The sequence below is a fragment of the Gavia stellata genome, chromosome 8 (assembly GCF_030936135.1).
Source record: "Gavia stellata isolate bGavSte3 chromosome 8, bGavSte3.hap2, whole genome shotgun sequence".
Classification (NCBI taxonomy): domain Eukaryota; kingdom Metazoa; phylum Chordata; class Aves; order Gaviiformes; family Gaviidae; genus Gavia; species Gavia stellata.
Window position 1 is genome coordinate 13,429,409 of NC_082601.1, and position 20,778 is coordinate 13,450,186.

The 20,778-nt window shown below is 44.5% G+C and overlaps 1 protein-coding gene across 1 annotated transcript in view; it reads left to right on the forward strand.

Moving 5' to 3' along the window:
• SEMA5B (semaphorin 5B) overlaps positions 1-20,778 on the forward strand; it is a 132,736-nt gene that overhangs the window by 97,103 nt on the left and 14,855 nt on the right. Inside the window, exons 12-20 of the mRNA XM_059820123.1 lie at positions 4,953-5,134; positions 8,261-8,404; positions 9,908-10,055; positions 11,440-11,665; positions 12,313-12,531; positions 14,274-14,444; positions 15,046-15,195; positions 16,107-16,151; positions 19,341-19,546. Of these exons, the coding sequence (XP_059676106.1) occupies positions 4,953-5,134; positions 8,261-8,404; positions 9,908-10,055; positions 11,440-11,665; positions 12,313-12,531; positions 14,274-14,444; positions 15,046-15,195; positions 16,107-16,151; positions 19,341-19,546 (1,491 nt within the window). The remainder of the gene's footprint in view (positions 1-4,952; positions 5,135-8,260; positions 8,405-9,907; positions 10,056-11,439; positions 11,666-12,312; positions 12,532-14,273; positions 14,445-15,045; positions 15,196-16,106; positions 16,152-19,340; positions 19,547-20,778) is intronic.

The following is a 20,778-nucleotide window of genomic DNA, read 5'->3' on the forward strand; positions in this document are numbered from 1 at the left end:
GCTTGGCAGGCTTAAGTTTTTCACTGCTGGATTCAGAGGCTTGTGTGTTTATAACCCTCCTGTGTTGAACTGGGATGCAGTGCTTCTTGATTGCCTATGCTGTTATCTAGTCCCGCTTAATGCCTCTGTCTGTTGATAGGTGTGTGAGGTGTTAATCCTCTAGTTTGTACATGTCTGCTGTGGTGCACACTAGGGAACAGGCTACTCCAGATCATTGTTTCAAGGTCATAAAAATCCAGCACAGAATATTCAGGAGCTTTGGCTGTTCTTGGGGTGCTAGTTTTACATTTGTTTTATCATTTCCATTGTAGATTATTTTCCATTTAGATGCTCTCATTCTGGTGCATACATCAGCCTCGTGGTCTCCGACTGAGAGGCTGTCAAGCTGTTTAAAATCCACATGCAAGTGCTTTCTTTTTCTTTCTCCTCTGCCCATCACTGGAATGAATTCACCTCTGGCGTGGAGTGGGATAGCTCATTTAAGCACCTACATCAGCAATATCCAAGTATTTCCTTGTGTTCAGTGCAGGATAAAGGTCGTGGTCAACAGAGGCAAGAGTCTAGGGCAGCATGTGCAAATGACCACTGGAAAGGTAGGGGAATGCAGTGACCCAGTCTCAAACTTCACTGTTGAAAAAGTCCTGGCTGGGAGTTCAGTCAGATGAGTTACTGTCTTAAGAAGTCCTGGCTTTTCTCACCCCTGGGCCAAGTACCAGGCGCTCAGCTGTGCTGGTACAGCTGTATGTGAGATCACACTCAAGTGCGACATGGCGTAGATTAAAAGCACCCCTCCCAAATAAACCTTTCCTAACCCGGATAATGTCAGTGAGTTCTGCAGCGTAGCCCACAAACAGATGTTCTGGCACAGCTGAGAGACTGGCATGCAGCAACTTTTAAAGCCAGAACTGGCATATTATTGACTTATGTCCTACAGGGACCAGGCATTTGTGTGAGTCAACCACAACACTAACAGAACTTGACTGCTGCTCTTGTGCAAACATGCTTGTTGAGAGCTAGTCTGAACATCTTTGTACAGCACTACATTGTACCACAGATTCCCACTCTCCAACTTCAATATTAAGGCACCTTAGATAGAGGTTTAATCATACAGTGTTAACATAGTACCTTGGGCAATGGTTAATGTATGTTATTAGCAGGTAACACCCAGAACCTCCTAAAGGTTTGTTGCTAAGGTTGCAATGTCAAACATTTTAATATTAAGAAATGATAGGACACATGCTGCTCTTCTTTCCCCTGTACTTGCATGTGTTATATCAGGGAGTTCTGAATACATGACTACATGCTGTTTCTTCTTAGACTTGGGAAAAAGGAGTGAGGTGCTTTTTGGTTTTAGGAAAACTGGAAAAAAGCCACATCCTACTTTATAATATCTTACTGATGCCAACATGAGCCACCAGCAGGAAAGGAACTTTACATTTGGCTAACAAACTCCATTAGCCAAGCTCATGGGGTCACTGTTGACAGTGGTTGGCAAGTCAGGAATTGAGTATTCCCAATGAAGTGTACAGTCCTCCTTATCCCAAGCCAAATGATGCTCTTCCTTGCAGGTTTTCATCCCAGTCCCACCCTGTGTGTCCAGCAAACCCCTATCTCAGTCATCTGGCATCTGCTCCATGCTACCCCATTTTCTTGCTAATCAGTGCCAGTCTCCCCACTCCGTTTTTGGGGTGTCTAGCAGACTTGTACCCTGCTCTCAATTCATGTGGGCTCATCCACTCAGAGCTGCAGTGTCTGGGATAATCCTGCTCTGGCCCCCACTGGAGCATGCCCAATACACAGAGAGGACTTCAGGGGCCAAGATCAAAATCTATGAGTCTCTGAAAACTCTGAATATTCTCTCCCACCGATTTTATACCCTAGAAAAATATGAATCACTTTTCATGGAAATTGCAAAAAGGTGTTACGACATAAAGTTCAGTTCCTTGCTCTGAACACTAATTTGTTTCAAGGAAAAAGTTGCTACTCATGGACGTTCTTTTTCCCTAGATTTGATTTTAGAAGTGTTTTAAATATTTTGACTGAAACTTTGCTAGAATTTTCAGCTTCTATCAGACAGCCAACATGGAAATGTCCAGCTGAAATAACTGAAGCTTGGCAAAGTTATAAGCAGTTGACATCTAAATCCTAAGAGGAAGCATAGATGAATTGAAAGAACGAGGAATGCTTCTAGCCTTATCTGTAATATCAGAATAAACATTGAAAATAACCTAGCAGTGGAAAGTAGGAATGGTCGGTCTGAAGTTTTAGATCCTACACTTTAGCCTTTAGATGGTACAAGGAAGAAATGAAAAGGTGATGCCTTTGGTAGGAGTATGGCAGTTTACAAAATATGAGAACTCTGAAATGGGTAATGTTGTCAGGTGAGAGAAGGGCATTTGATCACAGATGTTTTTAAAGATGTCCTCTCTGTCTGATGGGCACTGTGTTGGCTACAAAGGATTTGCCTTGTAAAGATATTCCTGAAAAAGATCAATGCGTATGGGTTTTTATCCCACTTCCCTAGTTTGGTCTTTTGAAGATATTTTTATGAATTTAAAGATGGAATAATAATCCATATGTAATTTCTTAAGTATAAAAACTTCCCACACTCACAACGTGACATGTTTATAAATCCCAGCATTTTGGTTATGGCTGCTTATTTGTTTAATTTTTGGGTTGCTTCCCAGTATCACTTATGAGCCAATAATTGTTTGTCAGCTTTTTATTTTTTTTAATTGAAGCCACGGGCCATATCATACCATTGATTTCTGAACAGAACTCCCTGCTGGAATCAGCAAGACTTTCTGGCTCAAAAATGAATAGAAATGATCCAATACTTGGATTATGACTTTTGTAAGGCAGGAGGAAAAAGGAGATAAAAATCTAGTATTAAATATCTCAAAGTAGTTCTTTTGATTTTTTTTCCCCCTGACTTTTAGCACCCCAACTTTATTGATTTTTGACTGCATGCATGTTTAAAACAACAAATTCAACAACAACAACAAAACTCAGTGTTCTCTTCTCTGGGCATCTTGCCTTGTAACCTGCAGCCCAGAGCAAATTTTTACAACGACATGATAATCTATTGCAAACAAAAGTTTGCAACAGATGCTTGAAATCACCCGAATACAGCCTGACAAGCACAGTAACAGATCTAAATTACTTCCATGCCACTGCTGCATATTTTTGATGCTGCTGTAGATGGATGAGAGGGGAAGATGACAGCCCACCAGAGGTGCATTGTGAGTGTTTAACGCGGTGCCAGACTTGGAGAATAAGCACAGAGCAGCGTGTTTCAGAGGATGAGTGTTTGAAAGCACTACTCCTGTGGCTGTGGTTGACTCCCTGCGTGGCTCCTGAGCAGGCTCACAGCCTCTCCGTGCCTCGGTTTCCTTGTCTGTAGAGCAGGAGAAATTATTTCCCCCCTGGGGTGGCCCAGGGGACTGATCCTGCTGACTGCAGAGCTCAGTGAAGCACGGTGCGGTGGGGTTTGTCAGCAGTAGCTGGTTCAGATTTGGCTGTTTGCCAGGGCCCCAACCCTTCCTTTCTTCACTTTTGGTTGCGTGAGACACCAAGACCAAATCTAGAATTGACTTTGCCAGTGGTTTTACCAAAGCTACTGAGCATCCCACCACCCCGTGGGTGACACCAGTGGGGGTGAGCCACTTGCAAGCAGCTGCCATCGGTGCTGCCCCACCTGCGAGACCCTGTGCTTTGCGACATGGGGTGGGGAGGACAGAGGTTGCTGGCAGGGGAGAGTGCATCATGGTGCTGTGCTGTAGCAAGGAAATAGTTGTACGTAGGCAAGGCCAGCTTGGATGTCTTTCTGCCTTGTGTTTCTGAAGTCAGGAGCAGAGGGGAACCCAGGGCAAGGGTGTTCTGGGCAGCATCCCAGACATGGTCCTGGAGTTGCTGGATTTTGCTGTCACAGCTGGTTCCAGCAGCAGCAGTGGAGTGCTCACAAGAAGGCGGCGGTGGCCTGGGAGTGATCCCGGGAGGATCAGGCAGCACATCTTCTCAAGTCAGCCTTGGCAGCGAGGGCCCTAGCAGCTTGCTGCCCCAGCCCTCGGCTTACGGCTCACCTAGCAGCACTGGTTAAAACTAGGCACAGGAGAGCAAGCTCTGACACCCCGTCTCCTGGAAGGTCTTCACCAGTCCTGGGCTGAAATAGTTCTGTTTCTTATGCTTTTGCTCTGCCAGGACTACTGTATTTTTACTTCTTCATTGCAGTGCCCAGGAAGCTCAAGCCCCAGCCTGTTTGGGGCCGTACAGGCATGAAGCAGAGGGCAGAGGAAACAGATAGCAGTGTGGTCTGGTCTATAAATTGCCTTGATGTGAATTCTTGCTCTTTAGCCCACTATGTGATCCTCAGCATTAATTCTAGTCACCACCATCTCCTTCACTTTCTATCCTTCACCCAACTTGGCCATTTAGGCTACGGCTGTGTTTAGAAAGGGAGCCACCTCTTACTGTGTATTTGGACATGGCCAAACTCAGCGAGGCCTCGGTCGCTGTGGTTATACGAACGCTAACTTGGAAAATATTCTGCAGGAGCGGTCCCAAGCACTGCAGATGCAGGAGCACAATGGAGTGGGGACAGTCAGCGCCGGTCGTGGTGTTGCTTGAAAGGCTGAAGCTGTGCAGTGTGGGATGAGGGAGCGCCGTGGTTTTGTGCTGTGGCAGATGGATGCTTGTGCCTGGTGTGGTGCTGGCTGGGTTCTCTCGGGTGCCTGTGTGCACACGTTAGGTATGCGGGGTGGAATTTGGAGGGTAAATATTGACGCGGCATTGTCTAAAACAATCTTCTGTTTTGAATCGTCCTTGCAAGCACAGACAGCTCCCATCTAAGCTGCATCCTAATCCCCTCGGCAGCTTTGTTCGGCATTTCTGTTGTGGGGCTGTCTCCAGAAATGTAAACTTGCTATTAATGACCTTTTTTCTTTTAAAATTAGGTGAAAAACCTGACAACAAATGGAAGATTGGGGCCTTGGTCCCCATGGCAACTGTGTGAGCATTCAGATGGGGACAGCACAGGCTCCTGTATGTGTAGGTCACGTTCGTGTGACAGCCCTCGTCCTCGCTGCGGGGGTCGCGGCTGTGAAGGGGCCAGGATCGAGGTCGCAAATTGCTCAAGGTACCTCAGCATCTTTGCGCTTTTTAGGAAGGGAACAAGAGTTGTGCCTGTCCACAGCTTAGCTCCTTCCTTCTGTTTCTGTGACTGTGTTGTTGTATCTCAGCCAAACTGATGTATGTGAGGTCCAGCTTGAACTCAGTGAAAAATGAAGGAGCCCAAGGGCTCTTCAGCCAGGGCTCTCGGAAGATGAGCACCCCAAATTAGTGTACACATTAACCTTCCCTACACTGTGCCTCTGTTTCCCTCGACTGTAGAGTGAGTAGTGACCCATCAGGAGGAGGTGAGTGAGGCAGAGGTAGTTGTTAGCCAACTGAACAGCAATAAGCTAAAAAAATGCTGTAAGCTCATCTTTTTTTGGAGTTTGGATTCCGAGGTTGCATTGCTGAAGGTGAGCAGAGCTCTTTCAGAGCAATGCTTGTAAAGACAGGGCCTAGCCTAGCTCCGAGCAAGGCTTGTTTGCCTTGTTCTGCGAGTCTGTGAACTGTCTGCAGCACGCTGGCTAGGTAAAAGCAACAGATCATCGTCTGGCAGCGAGCGGCGCTTAGGAGGCATGCCTGCCAGGGACAGCACTTAAACAACGCATGTAGCTCAGCTTGTGTCGAAGTGCTGCCTTTCCAGGGAAGCCTGAAGCTCATGATGAGCAGCACAGAAGCTAAATGTCCTCCGGTCGGGTGCCCAAACATAGCCACGGTGTTTGTGTCCATGTTACCCACCACCCTCAAACTACATCATGTCATGACTCAAGGAAAGATGATGCAATAGTGTAAGCTCTACTTAAGCAGGGTGGGGCCAGCCAATATTTTGGCAAATATTGGGTCAATACTGTTTTTATCTGCTTTATCTTCTCCATAAACTTTCATTCCATTAAGGACAGCTGTCTCTTGACTCCTCCCTGGAGATCAGTGCTGGTCTTGGCACTAAAAATTCAGCGATACTCATGTTTTAATTGGCATCTCTCCTTCCAGTTGTGGGCTGTGTTGCCCAAAAGGCGTGCAGTCATTCCTGCCCCTGTGCTGCCACCGTGGGCTGAGCAGAGCCTCCCCCAGGCAGGCTTTTTATGTCAGCGGCAAATATAAAGCGTGCCAAGTGGGATGGGTTTCTCAGCACTGCTCTGATGGCAAAAGAGGCAGGAATAGCTTCTAAGAAGGGGATGAAAAATAGATTATTCAATCTTAAGACACAGGAAAACAGCATGGTTTGAAAAATAGGGACATCTGGTCATCCTACATCCGCCTCATCCCTCAAATTTCCTTTAATTGACTTCATATGGCATTGAGATTTCTTTTTGCAAAGAGGGAGCAGGGTGCTTAAAGATGAGTTCTATTAGAAAGCTGGAGATCTGAAAATGGAAGGTGTCTTTATTTCTGTTAAAAATTCTGAAACACAAACAGATGCTGAAAATTGTTGGTTTTTTGAGGAATTTTTACTAGAAATTACTTTCCCCTTTTTGCTGCAATAACAGCAACATTCCATTTAATTTTTTTCTTTTTGTGGTTTTACATATAATCTTCATTTTGGGTTAAGGAGAGGGGAGATAGTAGGTGGGTTAAAACATGGCAGAATAAGATGGAATAGTAAGATTTTTATATAAGTGAGTTTCTTGTTCTTTGACCTTGTTTGGGGTGGGAGAGGGGAAGGCAAGGAGGGAGAGGGATGAGAGAACAGGAGCTGGGGGGAGAAATATCTAATAGGCTTCTGAAATAAAGCTGCCAAGAACAGGCAAAAGTTGATAACAGATACAAAAACTGTGAAGGGCAATGTGGGTTTTAACTTTCATCCTCTGCCCTGATTGGTGCTATGCCAGAAAATAGTTCTTGCCAGCAGTGTTATTAGTTCAGTAAATGCTTTGAAAATTAACATCTGGTTTTGAGCTTAGCTTTCAAGAACCAGAGAGCACCTGAGTTGTTTTCTGACTAGACTTTTAAGAGAGGTTTTTCTTTATAAAAAAACCCAAAAACAAAGTAGATTTTTTGGCTTAAGGCAGTGAAGTGTCAAGATTAGGCAGTTCCGTAAGACAGAGCATTGCCACTGGCTCCATACAAAATGAAACCTGCAGCACAGAAGAGATGAGATACAGAGTTCCTCCTCTCCTGCTCCAAGGTTCAGTAGTGCTGTCAAATCAGAGGAAGGTGAGCTTTAATAAATGCAAGATTTTAAAGATGAAAATGTTGGCTTCTGTGTAAGCCTGGGGTTGAGTTACCGCATGGTTTCAGCGTCGCAGGAGCTGGCCCCTGCACATGCTCAGCCTGTCGCAGGAGCGAGGCACAGTGTGGTCGCCGACATCTCTGTTGCTGAGGTGTGAACTAAGGGGTTTTACATCACATTTGCTTCGGGCTAAGTTACTACTGCTCAGCAGAGATGTGGTCACTCATTCGAGTGAAACTCAATCCTGCCTCTGAGCTCTTAATTGCCTGCTGGTTCCTACAGATTTAAGGTCACACTACAGTGACGTCTGCAGGCGGCCATGAAAGCTAGATGCAATTATTGTTATTTTTAATGAAATTTGAGATTTCCACTTAATAGGATTCAATGCTGAAGGCTTTAGGAAAACACCAAATATTACAAGGTTTGTGATAAAACCATGGGAGCTGGCAGTAGTATTGCTGTAAGAGATTTAAAGCATCAGTACCTACTGAATTAGCAGAGGGTAGGTTTTTTTAAATCCTTTGGCACAACTGGCATTCGTGAGCCTCAAAACCTGCACTCTTTGTGCCAAAGATTACAGGAGATACAACTTTGGGATCAGCCATTGGCTCCGAAAAGGGAGGTTATGAGACATGGGGGAGATAATGGGGGAATAGTCAGTAAGAGTTATAGCAACCACACTGTTGCCCAGCAAATCCTAGGAGGCATTTTCAAAATCATTCAGCATTGACTTCATTCTCTTCCTTTCCAATTCTTAGAGACTTCAATGGGAGGAAAGTTAGGCCAATGCTAAGCACTTTTGAAACTCCCTTTTCTAGATGTCTGCTAATGTAAAGTCTGGTTGAAATGAATAATCTCTTCTCCAATGAGTTCAACGATTCCCCCGTCAGTGCCTTATGTGTTTTGTTGTTAAGTACGGCATAACATGGGCAGACTGTTAGGTCACCCTCATACTCTGTTCTCTGTCACCTCCTTTGTTAGAAATGGCGCTTGGACACCCTGGTCTTCCTGGGCCCCATGTAGCACTTCGTGCGGGATTGGCTTTCAGGTCCGCCAGCGATCCTGCAGCAACCCTGCTCCACGGTACGGGGGCAGGGTCTGCGTTGGACAGAGCAGGGAAGAAAGGTAAGTGATGTCCACAATGCCATCTGTTCACTTCTGTGGTTATTACATTGGCAGCTGGAAGTGGTGGCTCTTATATGAATGCAGATTAAAGCTGTTTGGCTGAATGCACAAAGTGGAAGGAATTCCAGAGCCTGGGAGGGATGAGGTTGCTCACACGCATGGCCACTCTCTTTCAATGAGCCTGTGGCCGTCAGAGACTTCAGAGCTGCCTCCCCTCTCAAGCAGGACCTTTCAGACCTTCACAAGTATTCCCATCTCCCAAACAGAGGGCTGACCTCCTCAGCGAAGGGAGAAGCTGTGCCTGTTGTTAGCAGTGTAGAGTTTATAGATACAGTTACACTGTTCTGATCTGTCCCTCAGGAGGCAGTTGAATAACTGCAGCTTCCATTGCCAATTGCACCGTTCCTAAGACTGTATTAATTGTGCTGATGCACCAAAAGAAGTTCAAGACAAAATATAGCTTAACTCACAGATTCAGGGTTGAGCTTTTGCAAGAAAAAAATCTTTTTTTTCCCTCTAAACTAAGCAAATTTCATGCAAAATCACTAAAAACTAATACTTTTTGAACCTACGGAGCCATCTGCACTATTACGCTTCTTCAAGCCCGGCTCCTCATGAAACACATGCTTCAAGGCATCCCAATTTGGTTTCCAGATTTGACATTTCATTAAATGCCACCTCTGCTTGGCAGTATGCTGTTGCTTGTCCCTTGAGTGGTCACTTAAGGCAGGTCTCTCTGCGTTTCTCAGAATACAAAGGCCAATTCATTTAACTTCCTTGATTCAGGACATTTTAATGTTTGTTTTGATTCGTGGTCATTCAGAATGGTCTTTTTTGGGTTTTAAAGACTACATCTGAGTCAACTGCAGTCCTGTGTGATTCAATTTGAGAACAATATTGATTAAAAAGCTGAACAAAATTAAAGATACCTTTTGAAAAGGGAACATGAAATAGAATTAATTTAGGGCCTGCTTTCAGATGCATATGGCATCTAGTTCAGCTCCAGTTGCAAACATTAGTTTCTTAGGGTCCAGGCAGCGGTAAGGGCCAGATCAGGGGAAGAGAAGATTGTGAGTGTTTAGCACCTGCCATTAGTGACAAATCACTGTTGCATTGATCTCCCATTAGTCATTCCACTGAAAATATTTACCATCCACTCTATCCCTTTGTGACACGTGGGCTTCAGTTTATGAGCTCTTTTGTGAATTCAGTGCATGAAAGTTTTGAGATTAATGCACTTTCAAAAACCGGATCTTGACGGTTTACTCCAACTGTCTCAGTGAGCTCAACCTGGTTAACCGCTCCCTGTTCTGTATAAAGGGTGCAGTTCTCTGCTGTGAACAGGAATATTGCTAATCTGACTGTTGTGTCAGCCTTCTGCTGTCTTTCTGTGCACGCATGAATTGCACCCAAATGCAGTGCGCAGTCTTGCATCCATTGCCATTTTGTCTCTGAGGTGTGCTGATATGGGTATTTTTTGAGCAATGTGCTTTCTTCTTTCAGATTCTGTAATGAGAACAGTCCATGTCCATTACCAATTTTTTGGTCTTCATGGGGTCCTTGGAATAAATGTAGTGTGAATTGTGGTGGAGGGATTCATTCACGGCAGAGGTCCTGTGAAAACGGAAATACATGTCCAGGCTGTGCTGTGGTATGTATTGTTTATTGACATTGCATAAGGGGCACCTATTGAGATCTAGCCTCTGGGAACTTGGTATTTAACTCCTCTCTCCATCTTGGTTTTATTTCTCAAGCTAAAAGGAAATTATATCCTCAGCTTTCACTGGAGAGGATGCTGAAATGAACTGGGAAGCAGAGAGGTGGCAGATCCCCAAAATAAATGAAGTTGGTGTGAGAGTGTGTGTGTCAGAGAGTGTGTGTGAGTGTGTGTGCACGCACATGCAGGTAAGGACAGTCCGGTGTACAGAGGACTTCCTTTAGGTCTCCATAGGCTTAGATATAAAATCCTTTACCTGAAAGCATTATACAATTTTTTTCTTCTGTTCCACTCCCAAGGATGATCCTGTTGAGTCAAGGAGGCTCTACATGCATCAGAAATGAGGCTCAGTGTCATACTTGAGTAAATAACAGGTTAAACACCTACTTAACCCATCAGTGAGGCAATGGCTACCCATTTTCTGTCTTTATTTTCCCTTTCCTATTCTGGCAGCTCTTTCATGCAGCTGTTTTAATTAAATTTATGGGGAGATTTCTTCCAGTGTAAGCAGATTTGATCTGGAACCTCCCATCTGTTCACAAGCTGTTTGGCATTTACTCTAGAATCATAAAGTCCTGAAGCATTACATTTCTTTCCCCCTGCCAGAAAAGGCTGGTTTGTTTATTTATTTATTTTTAAACAAGAACACAATGTTTGTCACTGGAATTCCTCCCACTAGTGGCGAGAATTGTAAAGACCCCAAATCACCCCATCTCCATCATCCAGAATATCTGTACTCAATGGATGATCTACACCAAGGATGGCAAATGGTTCATAGTCCTCACTAGAGAGTTCAAAAAGCCAACCAAACAAAAATAGCTGTAAAAAGAGATAATCTAAACCCATCCTGAAAATAAAACAAGAAACTTTTCAAGGAATAAGCCTTACTAACATTTGGTCCTTATGGGGCTCCTCTAGGCTGACCTGAGAGCAGCATCTCAGCATCTCAGCAGAAAACTTGTTTGCTGCTATTATTATCTGTTGCTTGAATTATTTTCCTGCCCATAATGTACCAAGCTTTCAAAGCCCCGCAGGACTTAGAGTCAGCAAAGAAACACAAACCTGAGGGAGACATAAAAATAGCAAGCATAGTTCACCCTTGAGGTCCACCTGAAGCTATGCCCCACCACCACCTCCATAGTCACCACATTTTGTGCTGTGCCAGCACTGGCTTGTGTCTGTGAGGCCAGCTAAGGTGGATGGATGTTGTTTTAGATGCAGAGGGTACCCTCTTATTTTCTGGGGTGTGAATAAATCTCTGTCAGTTAGGCTGCTGCTGTTCAATAAGTAAGGAAAGAGTGGGTTTCCTTCTCGGCAGGAATATAAGACCTGCAACCCAGAGAGCTGCCCAGAGGTGCGCAGGAACACACCCTGGACCCCTTGGATGCCTGTCAACATCACCCAGAACGGTGCCCGCCAGGAGCAGCGCTTCCGCTACACGTGTCGTGCCCAGCTGTCTGATCCCCATGAGCTGCAGTTTGGGAGGAAGAAAACCGAGAGTCGATTCTGCCCCAATGATGGCTCAGCAGTGTGTGATACTGACTGTACGTCTGCCAGCTCTGGGGGACCATGGGGAAAGCCTATATTTGGAGGTGGAAGGGGGAATCCTCTCAGAACAACAAGAATCTGATTTGTCTGCATAAGTCTTGACATGTATGACTAGTGCCACTGCAGAATGGCAGGGATGGAGAGAGCCCTGTGACTCACAGTTGTGAGCTGTGTGCTTATGGCAGTGTATAGATTTGTTCTTGCTGCTGCCAGGCTGTCCCAAAGAGAACAGGGAAGTAAAGAGAGTGTAGAGAAGAAGAAAAGAGCCATTCTACAGGACAGTGTGTCTTCACTCTTCTTTCTCTCTGGAGGTCCCCTTGTGCACTGCCTCTGAGGTTATTCCCTTCACTACTGCTGTGACGCAAGGCAGTGTCCTGAGGGCACAGCCTCCACTGCCACAATTTGCTGCCCAGAAAGGTCATATTTCAAGGTTACCGGTAGACTCAGTTTGTGTGTACAGATTTCATTTTGCATCTCGCTTAGCTGTAACCCTGTGGAACAAAACTCTTGCTAAGGGCTTTCAACAGAAAGTCTTCCTCAGGGCATATAAATCCTGATTTTATTCATGCACTGAAGTCCTTTTTAAAAGTCCAACAACTGATTAATTAATGATCATGTGGTGTCTTGTTTGTTTTTGTTGAAGCTCTTGTTGATGACCTCCTCAAGACTGGTAAGACCTCTGCACGGATTATCAATGGGGGCTGGTCCTTTTGGGGGGCCTGGTCTTCCTGTTCCAGGGACTGTGAGTTGGGCTTTAGGATCAGGAAGAGAACATGCACAAACCCTGAACCTAAAAATGGTGGCTTGCCCTGCGTGGGGTCAGCGATGGAGTACCAAGATTGCAATCCGCATCCCTGCCCAGGTAACCATGATCATCTTCCTGCATGAAATTCAGAGGTGTTCTTCCCCATGTTAGTGGTAAAGCCACAAAAAAGATCAGTATTTCCAAGCTGCTTTTTTTTTTTTTTTTTTTTTTTTTTAATTTGGGGGATTTTTCCTTAATTTTTTTAAAGCTGTGGTAATGACCCATGTATGTGATCTTTAGTGCTATGACTTATGTTTCACCTAGGCTCAGAGGGTTACACAGCCGCATACTCTAGAGAAAGTAGTATCGTGGCTTGTCTAGAAATTTTTTGCTTCAAGAAGGTTTGATGGTCCATCCAGTGGAGGGCATCACGGTGCATCTGCACCTTAATGAGGAGACGGGTTTAATAAATGTGGCTTAATACTGTGTAGAGATGTTTGATGTGGCGGTTCTTCTTGTGAACACTTGTTTCTTCCCCCTCTCCTGCTTACGTATTGTTCTTGCGATGGGCATCTACTCTTGACATCAGTTACCATTTCCTGCACAGCCAGCAGGGAGTATTCTTGCCTGGTTTCCTGGTTTTCGAGTTTGTCCTCATGTTTATGTTGCACTACTGGTCCAGAATAGTAATAATAGACCATTGGCTACTGTATTCTCTCTCACTTATCCTTCTCCTTGCTCTGTAATAACTATCTAAACAAATTACCTTGCCTTTTTGCAGTTCTAGCAATTATCTGCCTCTGGCAATATCGTTTGTGGCCTATACTTGGAAATGCTGTATTATAATAATATTATTATGATTCTAAATTCAATACAAAGATAAAATTCCAATGCAGATAGGAAAATACTATCAGAATGTGCAGGATGAGCGTAGCAGGAGTGTCAAATGTTGCACTCTATGGCCTATAAAAAGAAAATAACTCTAGCACTATAAAGGCAGCTATTAGTACTATTTTGGAAGCTCTCAGTGGCTCTTCACTAATGTCTGTGCCCTTCTTCTGTGCTGTTTTCTCCCCTTGGACACTATGATGTTTTACAATCTGTTCTGAGTGCATGATTACTATTTCTCTGTGTCTCCCTCCTTCCCTGCCTCACTCAATGTGTATACACAAATCCTGGGTTTATCTTGCACTAAGTCATCAGGTTATTATCTTCTGAAGTAACGGCATATGGACCTGCAAATCAGGCAGCCTAGTAGCCTGACAAGCAGGGGGTGGGAATTGGGGATCTTAAGTCCCTTCCTAGTTTTACTATTAACCTCTTATGGGGCTGTGTTCAGATAAAGCCTCTGAGTTTCTGTTTCCTGAAGGTTGGAACTAGAGGACTCAGGACCCCCACTGAAAGGTGCCATATAAGCTCCACTTAGGTTGTACAGCACTTTTTTCCCAAGTAGATCTGCTGTTGCTGTAGGTGAAGCATCAGGAAACGATATAATAATAATGACGATGCTGTTTTATAAAAAGGTGTAGGCTAGGCTAGGCCAGGCTAGACTAGACTAGATTAGAATAGAATAGCATATTTTGGTGACTACCCTAAAGCATAGTTTCTATTTTGGCACTTTATGATGCAGAGTCTTTTTGTGCATAGACTTCATTCTGCATCTGCAGAGTGCAGCACATTCATACCCTCTCTTGAGTTCTTGTTGTCAGGCCCATATGTCCTGGGGTGTAAGAAACTGCTAGCTAGTCTGGGCAGGGTGGATCTGGAAGGTGAGATACTGGGGGTCTCCAGCTTTGTCACAGTGAGAGGAGTAACCAACGGCATCTACCTCTCTCTCCTTGCTTTTCAATGCCCTTCAGTGAAAGGCTCGTGGTCTTGCTGGACTCCTTGGTCTCACTGCTCAGCAACCTGTGGAGGAGGACACTACCAGCGCACACGGACTTGCACCAATCCAGCTCCATCTAGTGGAGAGGATATCTGCATTGGTCTGCACACCGAGGAGGCCCTTTGCAACACGCACCCATGTGAAGGTAGCCGGTTCCTGTCCCTGCTTCACCTGGTTTGGGTGGTGGTGGGAGCAAGGCACATCTGCAAAATGTTTAAAAAATAAATCAGGAACATCACCAGTTAGAAACTTTTCTGTCCGTTCAGTAAATGTGTATTGAGCCGCCTTTGTGTATTTCTGATCCAGTGCAGGCTGACTCCTGCCTTTAGGAACATCAGCAAAACTCTCTAACTGCTGTAACTTGTGCTGGCTGCTTGGGGTATCCTTGGGATGCCACCTCAAAACCTGGAGGTCCTGGTGCAACATTGCCCCATCCAGCTCCTTGTACGTCTTTAACCAAAGAGCTGATATAGGAGCTTTTAAGACAACTGTGCTGCGCAGCACTCCACCACGGCTTGGTTCAGTCTGTATTAAGAAAACTACAACCTGACAAGTAGGGTATGATGCTTGCATTGTTTTTTGTACTGAGAAAATTAAATCCACCAAAGGCCCCTGGATTAGATGTGCAAGAAAGGCCCACGCCAGGATCTAGACATCCTTCAGCATGGGAGAAGTTTGGTATCTACAAGGGATCCTTTTCCTTCTTGGTGACATTGTCTCTGTGTTTTCCTGATCTTGGATTTCAGGTGGCTGGTCAGAGTGGTCAGAATGGAGCCTGTGTAATGAAGAGGGCATCCAATACCGCAGCCGTTATTGTGAGGTACACAGCCCAGACTCTTCTCAGTGTGTCGGAAACAGCACGCAGTACCAAGATTGCCTGTATAATGAAATTCCTGGTATGTACAGTGTCATGAAGGAGGGAGAGGGTAGGCCAATTCAGGAGAGCAGCTTGTGCCCTGACTGTCAAGCTAGACTGAGATTTTCTCTACTATAAATTGATTTTGGATGCTTCTAGAAAAAACAAGCAAACAAACAAACATGTTATAAACTCCCTTGTGGCAGGCACAGGGTGACTGGCATTCCTTTAAGGCAGCTTGGCTTTTCTTTAAAACAGAATTACCTAGATCTGTAATAAATAACTAGCATCGCTTCACCTGAATTGAAGCTGTTAACATTGCATAGCTCATCTCAGGCTGGGTTATAAAAATTATCTCTGTTCTCAGTATGGATATGGGCAACAGAAGGTCCTTGAGTTCAGGTATCAAAAGAAGCATCCCAAAAGGGCGAAGAAATAAGGTGAGGCAGATGGAGAAAATTGGTGTGTGAAGCGGGGAGATTAATCAAGGGTCTAACAGAGCGACACTGTTGATGGACAGATGGTCATCAACATCTTCCACCTTGTGTTTTGTGGAAATTTAATCTCTCAGGCAAATATTTGATATGGCTCTAGACTGAATAACCTCTTTCCACATGTTCTTTTCTGGATTACAGTGCCCTGACTTAAAAATCTGAGATCTCTAGGCAATGGTACTCTTCTTTTTCATGGTTTTCTCAGCAGTCCTCTTTCCCCTAAATTGAAGAATCTAAACAGTGATCAGGTAACAGTACTGGAATTGTCAGGTCTTTGGAGAGGTTTTGTTGCATGTGTTTCTCGCTCTGAGCTTATCATTCAATTTAGAGAGACTCTCAGCTTGCTGCAGAACACGTGAACAGCTTCTCGTGTCTGGAGCACAGGGGGTTTAATTACTTAAAGAAGTAAAGTAATGGCAAAATGACAACTTTCTCCAATCTTCTTCTCTTTGTTTAGTGATCCTGCCAGCCTCCAGCATTGATGAGAGCACGAACTGTGGAGGTAGGGTACCACTAACTATATATCTTATTTTTATCTTAACCCAGCTTCTTTTCTCCCTGTGCAGTATCAACCAAACCATTAATCTATACAGCTCATATCCCACTGATAGCCTTAATTCCACTGGAGTCTTGCTGTCTGAGTCAGACTGGAGGAATGTATTGCATGTCCACTTGTCAGTTCCAAGATTTTTATTTATTTTGGGGTTTGGGTTGGCCACTGAGGGTCATTAATTACCAGGGAGCACATTGCTTGTCTCTCTCTACCCACAGAGTAAATGGTTTATGAGAAAGGAAGGGATGTTCCTCATTTCACCACTGTAAGCCTCCAGCTGTTTGGAGGCAGGTGTTCTTAAATAACCTATAAAGATTTCAGTGAACAGGGTCTCTTAGACACATCCTTTGCTGATACAGGATGAGATTAGAGTTTATACTTGTCCTCCAAGCACTTGCGTTCATTCAAGTCTTCACCTCTCGCAGAAGTTGTGTCTCCTTTCTGCATGTAACTTGGAAAGATCCAGTCATTAGTGTCACTTTTCTACTGCCCTAAGAGCCACTATGATAAAAATGCAGAGTGAAGAAAATGGCAGGTTCCTTTAACATTTTAAAATGCTAGTTTCACAATAATGACCATGTTGATTCCTGCTAGCGTCACATCCCTGCTTTCCTGAAATCTAGATGATCTGCAGGCTGCCAAAATCTCTTCTCCCTGTGGAGATCATGGCAAAAAAAGGCATGCCACCTGTGGCACGGAAACGTGGCCTCTCAGTTTGTGACTGTGGGGCAATCAATGGAATTATTAAGATTTCAGCACCTGCAATGTAACAGTTGGCTTTCTGCATCACTCCTTCTCCCTCAGAGGGTGCAACGTATCTGCTTCAGGTCCAGGATTCCTTGCTACAGCTTGCACTCTACTGTTGTGCACTGTATCGACATTTCCTTCTTTTACCACCACCACTGCATTTGCTGTTGCAATCTACATTTTACCATAGCAAATATTATTTATTACTTAGCGTTCTACATTATTTGGCAAAGAAGCCAATCAATAGAAATTCTGTTGATGCATCTCAGAAAATCTGTATTTTCTAAGTGATGAACCAGAAAGCTTGCCCCTGAGGACTCCCATGCTGCAAACAAAATAATTTGGTTTTTCCCTAAGATGTGGCTACCTGAAAAATCAGATGGTTCTTTCAAAGGTGGAGGGAAACATAAGAGAGCTTTATGTTCTAGAAAGGATTTCCTACTGTAGTGAATTGGTAAATGTAGCAGTGAAATGAAACATTCACTGCAATATAAGCAAAGCTGGACTGGAGGAGAATGTGACAGAGTGTCACATGGCTCCACTAAACACAGTTGCATATTCTGTGTTTTAGCTCTCATGAGTGACGTAAAGCAGGAGGAGGTTTTTAGAAAGGAAATATCTTTTTGGAAAAGTCTTGTAACATTTAGTAGGAAATTATCATCTTTCTGCTGGTTTTTTGGACCATCATCCAAAACACAATAGAAAGTGGTAATCTTGCAATAGAATTTTATAGTGTGGTTTAAAAAATAAATGTAGGTCATCAGTCTAATAAATTCTATATATTCCTTACTGTAATTATGATTGAAGTGCATTACTTCATTCTACATTGCTGTAGAACTCTATTGGGTTTGTTCTTTTTAAACTCAGGAGGATATTTTTTAACTAAAGATTAGAGGAGAGCAGTAGAATAATGGGCAGAATTCTCTATTTGAAAAGCATATCAGTTAAAATGTAAGATGGCACCAAAAAAATGCACACCGTGATCAGACTAAGAATGAACCTCATTTAAAGCCACTCTCTGAGTAGTCCCTTCCATTTCTCTGCACACAGTCAAGTCAACGCAGCAGTCTGTCCAAATGAATTGGCTTTTTAAGTGTTACAGGAATTTTACTGCTGCATTTGCCACTGAGCCAATGTCTCTTGGGACAGCTGCCCTGGGGGAAGCAGTCAGGGGTCCCCCCCCAGGCACTAGGGTCCCTGTTACTCGTACTTGGAAGATGACAGAGGAAAGGCAGTAGCATTTGGAGTCCTCATCACTGATTCTTTTTCTGTAGATAGCCCCCTGCACACAGCAAAAGCCGACAGGGTCATAAAGTTTTGCCACCCAAGATTGCTTCTGGTTGCTTTGTTAACTTGGTGGCTGTAAAGGCCACTACTGTTTGTTCTGTTGTCCATGGAGGTCTGTTGGTCGTTAGTTTTACCACGGGGTTTGAGACTCTCTGAGGTGAGGGAGGAATGAGGAGTGCTATTTGAATCTTTCTTCCCCCTACCAGCTGGAGTTGTGGGTTAAGTACCTCCCAGCGTGTGGGATGCACAACTACAGCTCCTTCCAGAGGTCGGCACTGTGCTTGGAGGGTGCTGCTGCAGTCCCATGTGGAGACACCTCTGTAGGAGGCTTTTATAGTCCAAATATAATATAGTTTTGAAATATTTGCACTCTAGCTACCCCACCGGCACCTGCCTGCAACCGGCTTCCTATCTTTGCTGTTCATGGAGAAAGGCAACAAAGTGTGTTTCGAGCGGTTCCCCCCTTTCCTTTCTCCACCTTATCTTTCCCATTCCCCTGAGGACCCCTGTTTCACTGTTAGCAGTACAAATACACCTCAGAGTTAGTGCAGATGTGGCCAAGGCAATGCCGCCCCGTGAATAAGCAAGAATGCTGAGCACACTTGGATTACATGGGGGAGGAATGTGTATCTCACCCACCCCATGCACAGCCCCATAGGCATTTTGGGCAGTCAACAAAAAGGGTTTTCCACTCCCTTCCTTCCCCTTCAGAGAAACACTGAGCATTTTTATTTCCTTATTTCCATAACACGCACGTGCTTTGGAATCCATTAATGTGCATTGTTTGTACGGCTCATTTCTTTAGCTGTCAGCTTAACATAATGTTTAGTTTCAATATCAATAGAGGGGAGAGAGGAGAGACAGGGAGGGAGCTTTGAGAAAACAATGCATGAACCTATTAAACCACACAAGGCAGAGCTGCAGTGGGGAGACCGATTTGGAGGGAGATTATGTCAGTTTATGTTAGAACGTAAGACTCTGGCTTCAACAACTTATTAATGTTGATCCTGAGATGTCATAGCTCTGATTTGCACCTGTGGTCTTGTCAGGAGAGGGAAAAAGGCTTTTCTTTAAAAGCAGCATCTCTTGTCATTTCCCTTGCAGGTTTTAGTCTCATCCATCTGATTGCCACTGGGGTCTCCTGTTTCTTTGGCTCTAGCCTCTTAACGTTTGTGATTTACGTGTACTGCCAGCGCTGTCAGAGGCAGTCCCAGGAGTCGACTGTTATCCACCCAACCACTCCCAACCATCTCCATTACAAGGGCAACACGACCCCCAAGAACGAGAAGTACACCCCTATGGAGTTCAAGGTAGGGTACTTGATGAGAAAGACCACAAAGAGCTTGATACTACCTGAACAAATTCTGTATTTATGTCATGGTTGGAATTGGGTAGGTTTGTGTTTCTGTGCCCAGCTGTTGGCATTACACGTGGGGTTGAAAGGGCATTTAGCCGTACTGTCACAAAGGGGTTAAAAAGTCCCATTACTGCAATGGGATTTTATCCTGTTTCACAGTCCCGATGAATGCCAGTCTGGCAAGTGCATACCAAGATATTCCAGCCCATTCTGACTATTGTATGCATACAAATTGTCCTCTAAGAAATCAGTAAGAGCTCAGTTCAGTGCATTCTTAGTGCGTGGCGAGAGGCAACGGAGGGGAGGAAGAATAAAAATGGAAACTTCATTAGACAAATAGCTGGGAAAATGCTTATTGGTAGGATGAGATTCTGGAAATGCTTTGGGAACTGCCAAGTTGGAGTCAATGAGAAAGCAGAGAGGGTTCTGCCCCCTCTATCAGTACTGGACAGAACTTACCCCAGGCAGCCATGCAGAATTCAATAACAGCAGAATTGGGGGTTGAAGCCTTCGGAGAAGATGAGAGTTGAAGTGGCGTACTCTGTTGGCATGTCTGCTTGCTAAAGAGAACATCAGCCATTATCTGAGCAGATAGGAGTAGGGGTGCAAGAGACATTATGCTGAGACAGTAGCGCATCGTGGTATTTGAGCATGAGTCTCCAGATGAAGTGTGGGATCAGAGAAGTGAGCAGTGGGATGGGTGAAGGGGCTTCACGTCACCACGAGACTAACAGCCTGCCTAAGGCCACTTGGACAGTGTGGAGCATTATGTGGGACATGAACACAAAACAGAAGGAAACCCTGCAGCTTCTTGCTCCTTCGTATAGCTATGTGCTGTTGACATTTTGATTGTCTGTTTCTGCTGACCTGGCTCAGCTTCTGACTGAGATCCAACAATAAGATCAACGGTGGGTCTGTTGCCATAGTCTAAACTCCCCAAGTGTTGGGGACTGTTTCTACGTAGGGATTTTATCATGCTGGGCACAGGACGATTCCTGATACATGGCCATGATTTGCAATGTGACTATGCATCAGAACTAAGTGCTTGCATCAAATCATTTGGAAAGAGTCAATGTTGTTTTGGTCTTTTAAAGGAAAACAGTTTGAGCTGGAAAATAACAGACCAGTTTAGCAATAAGTGTGTGCTGAATTCTTTGTGTTGGGCATTGCAGCCCCTCAGAGGAT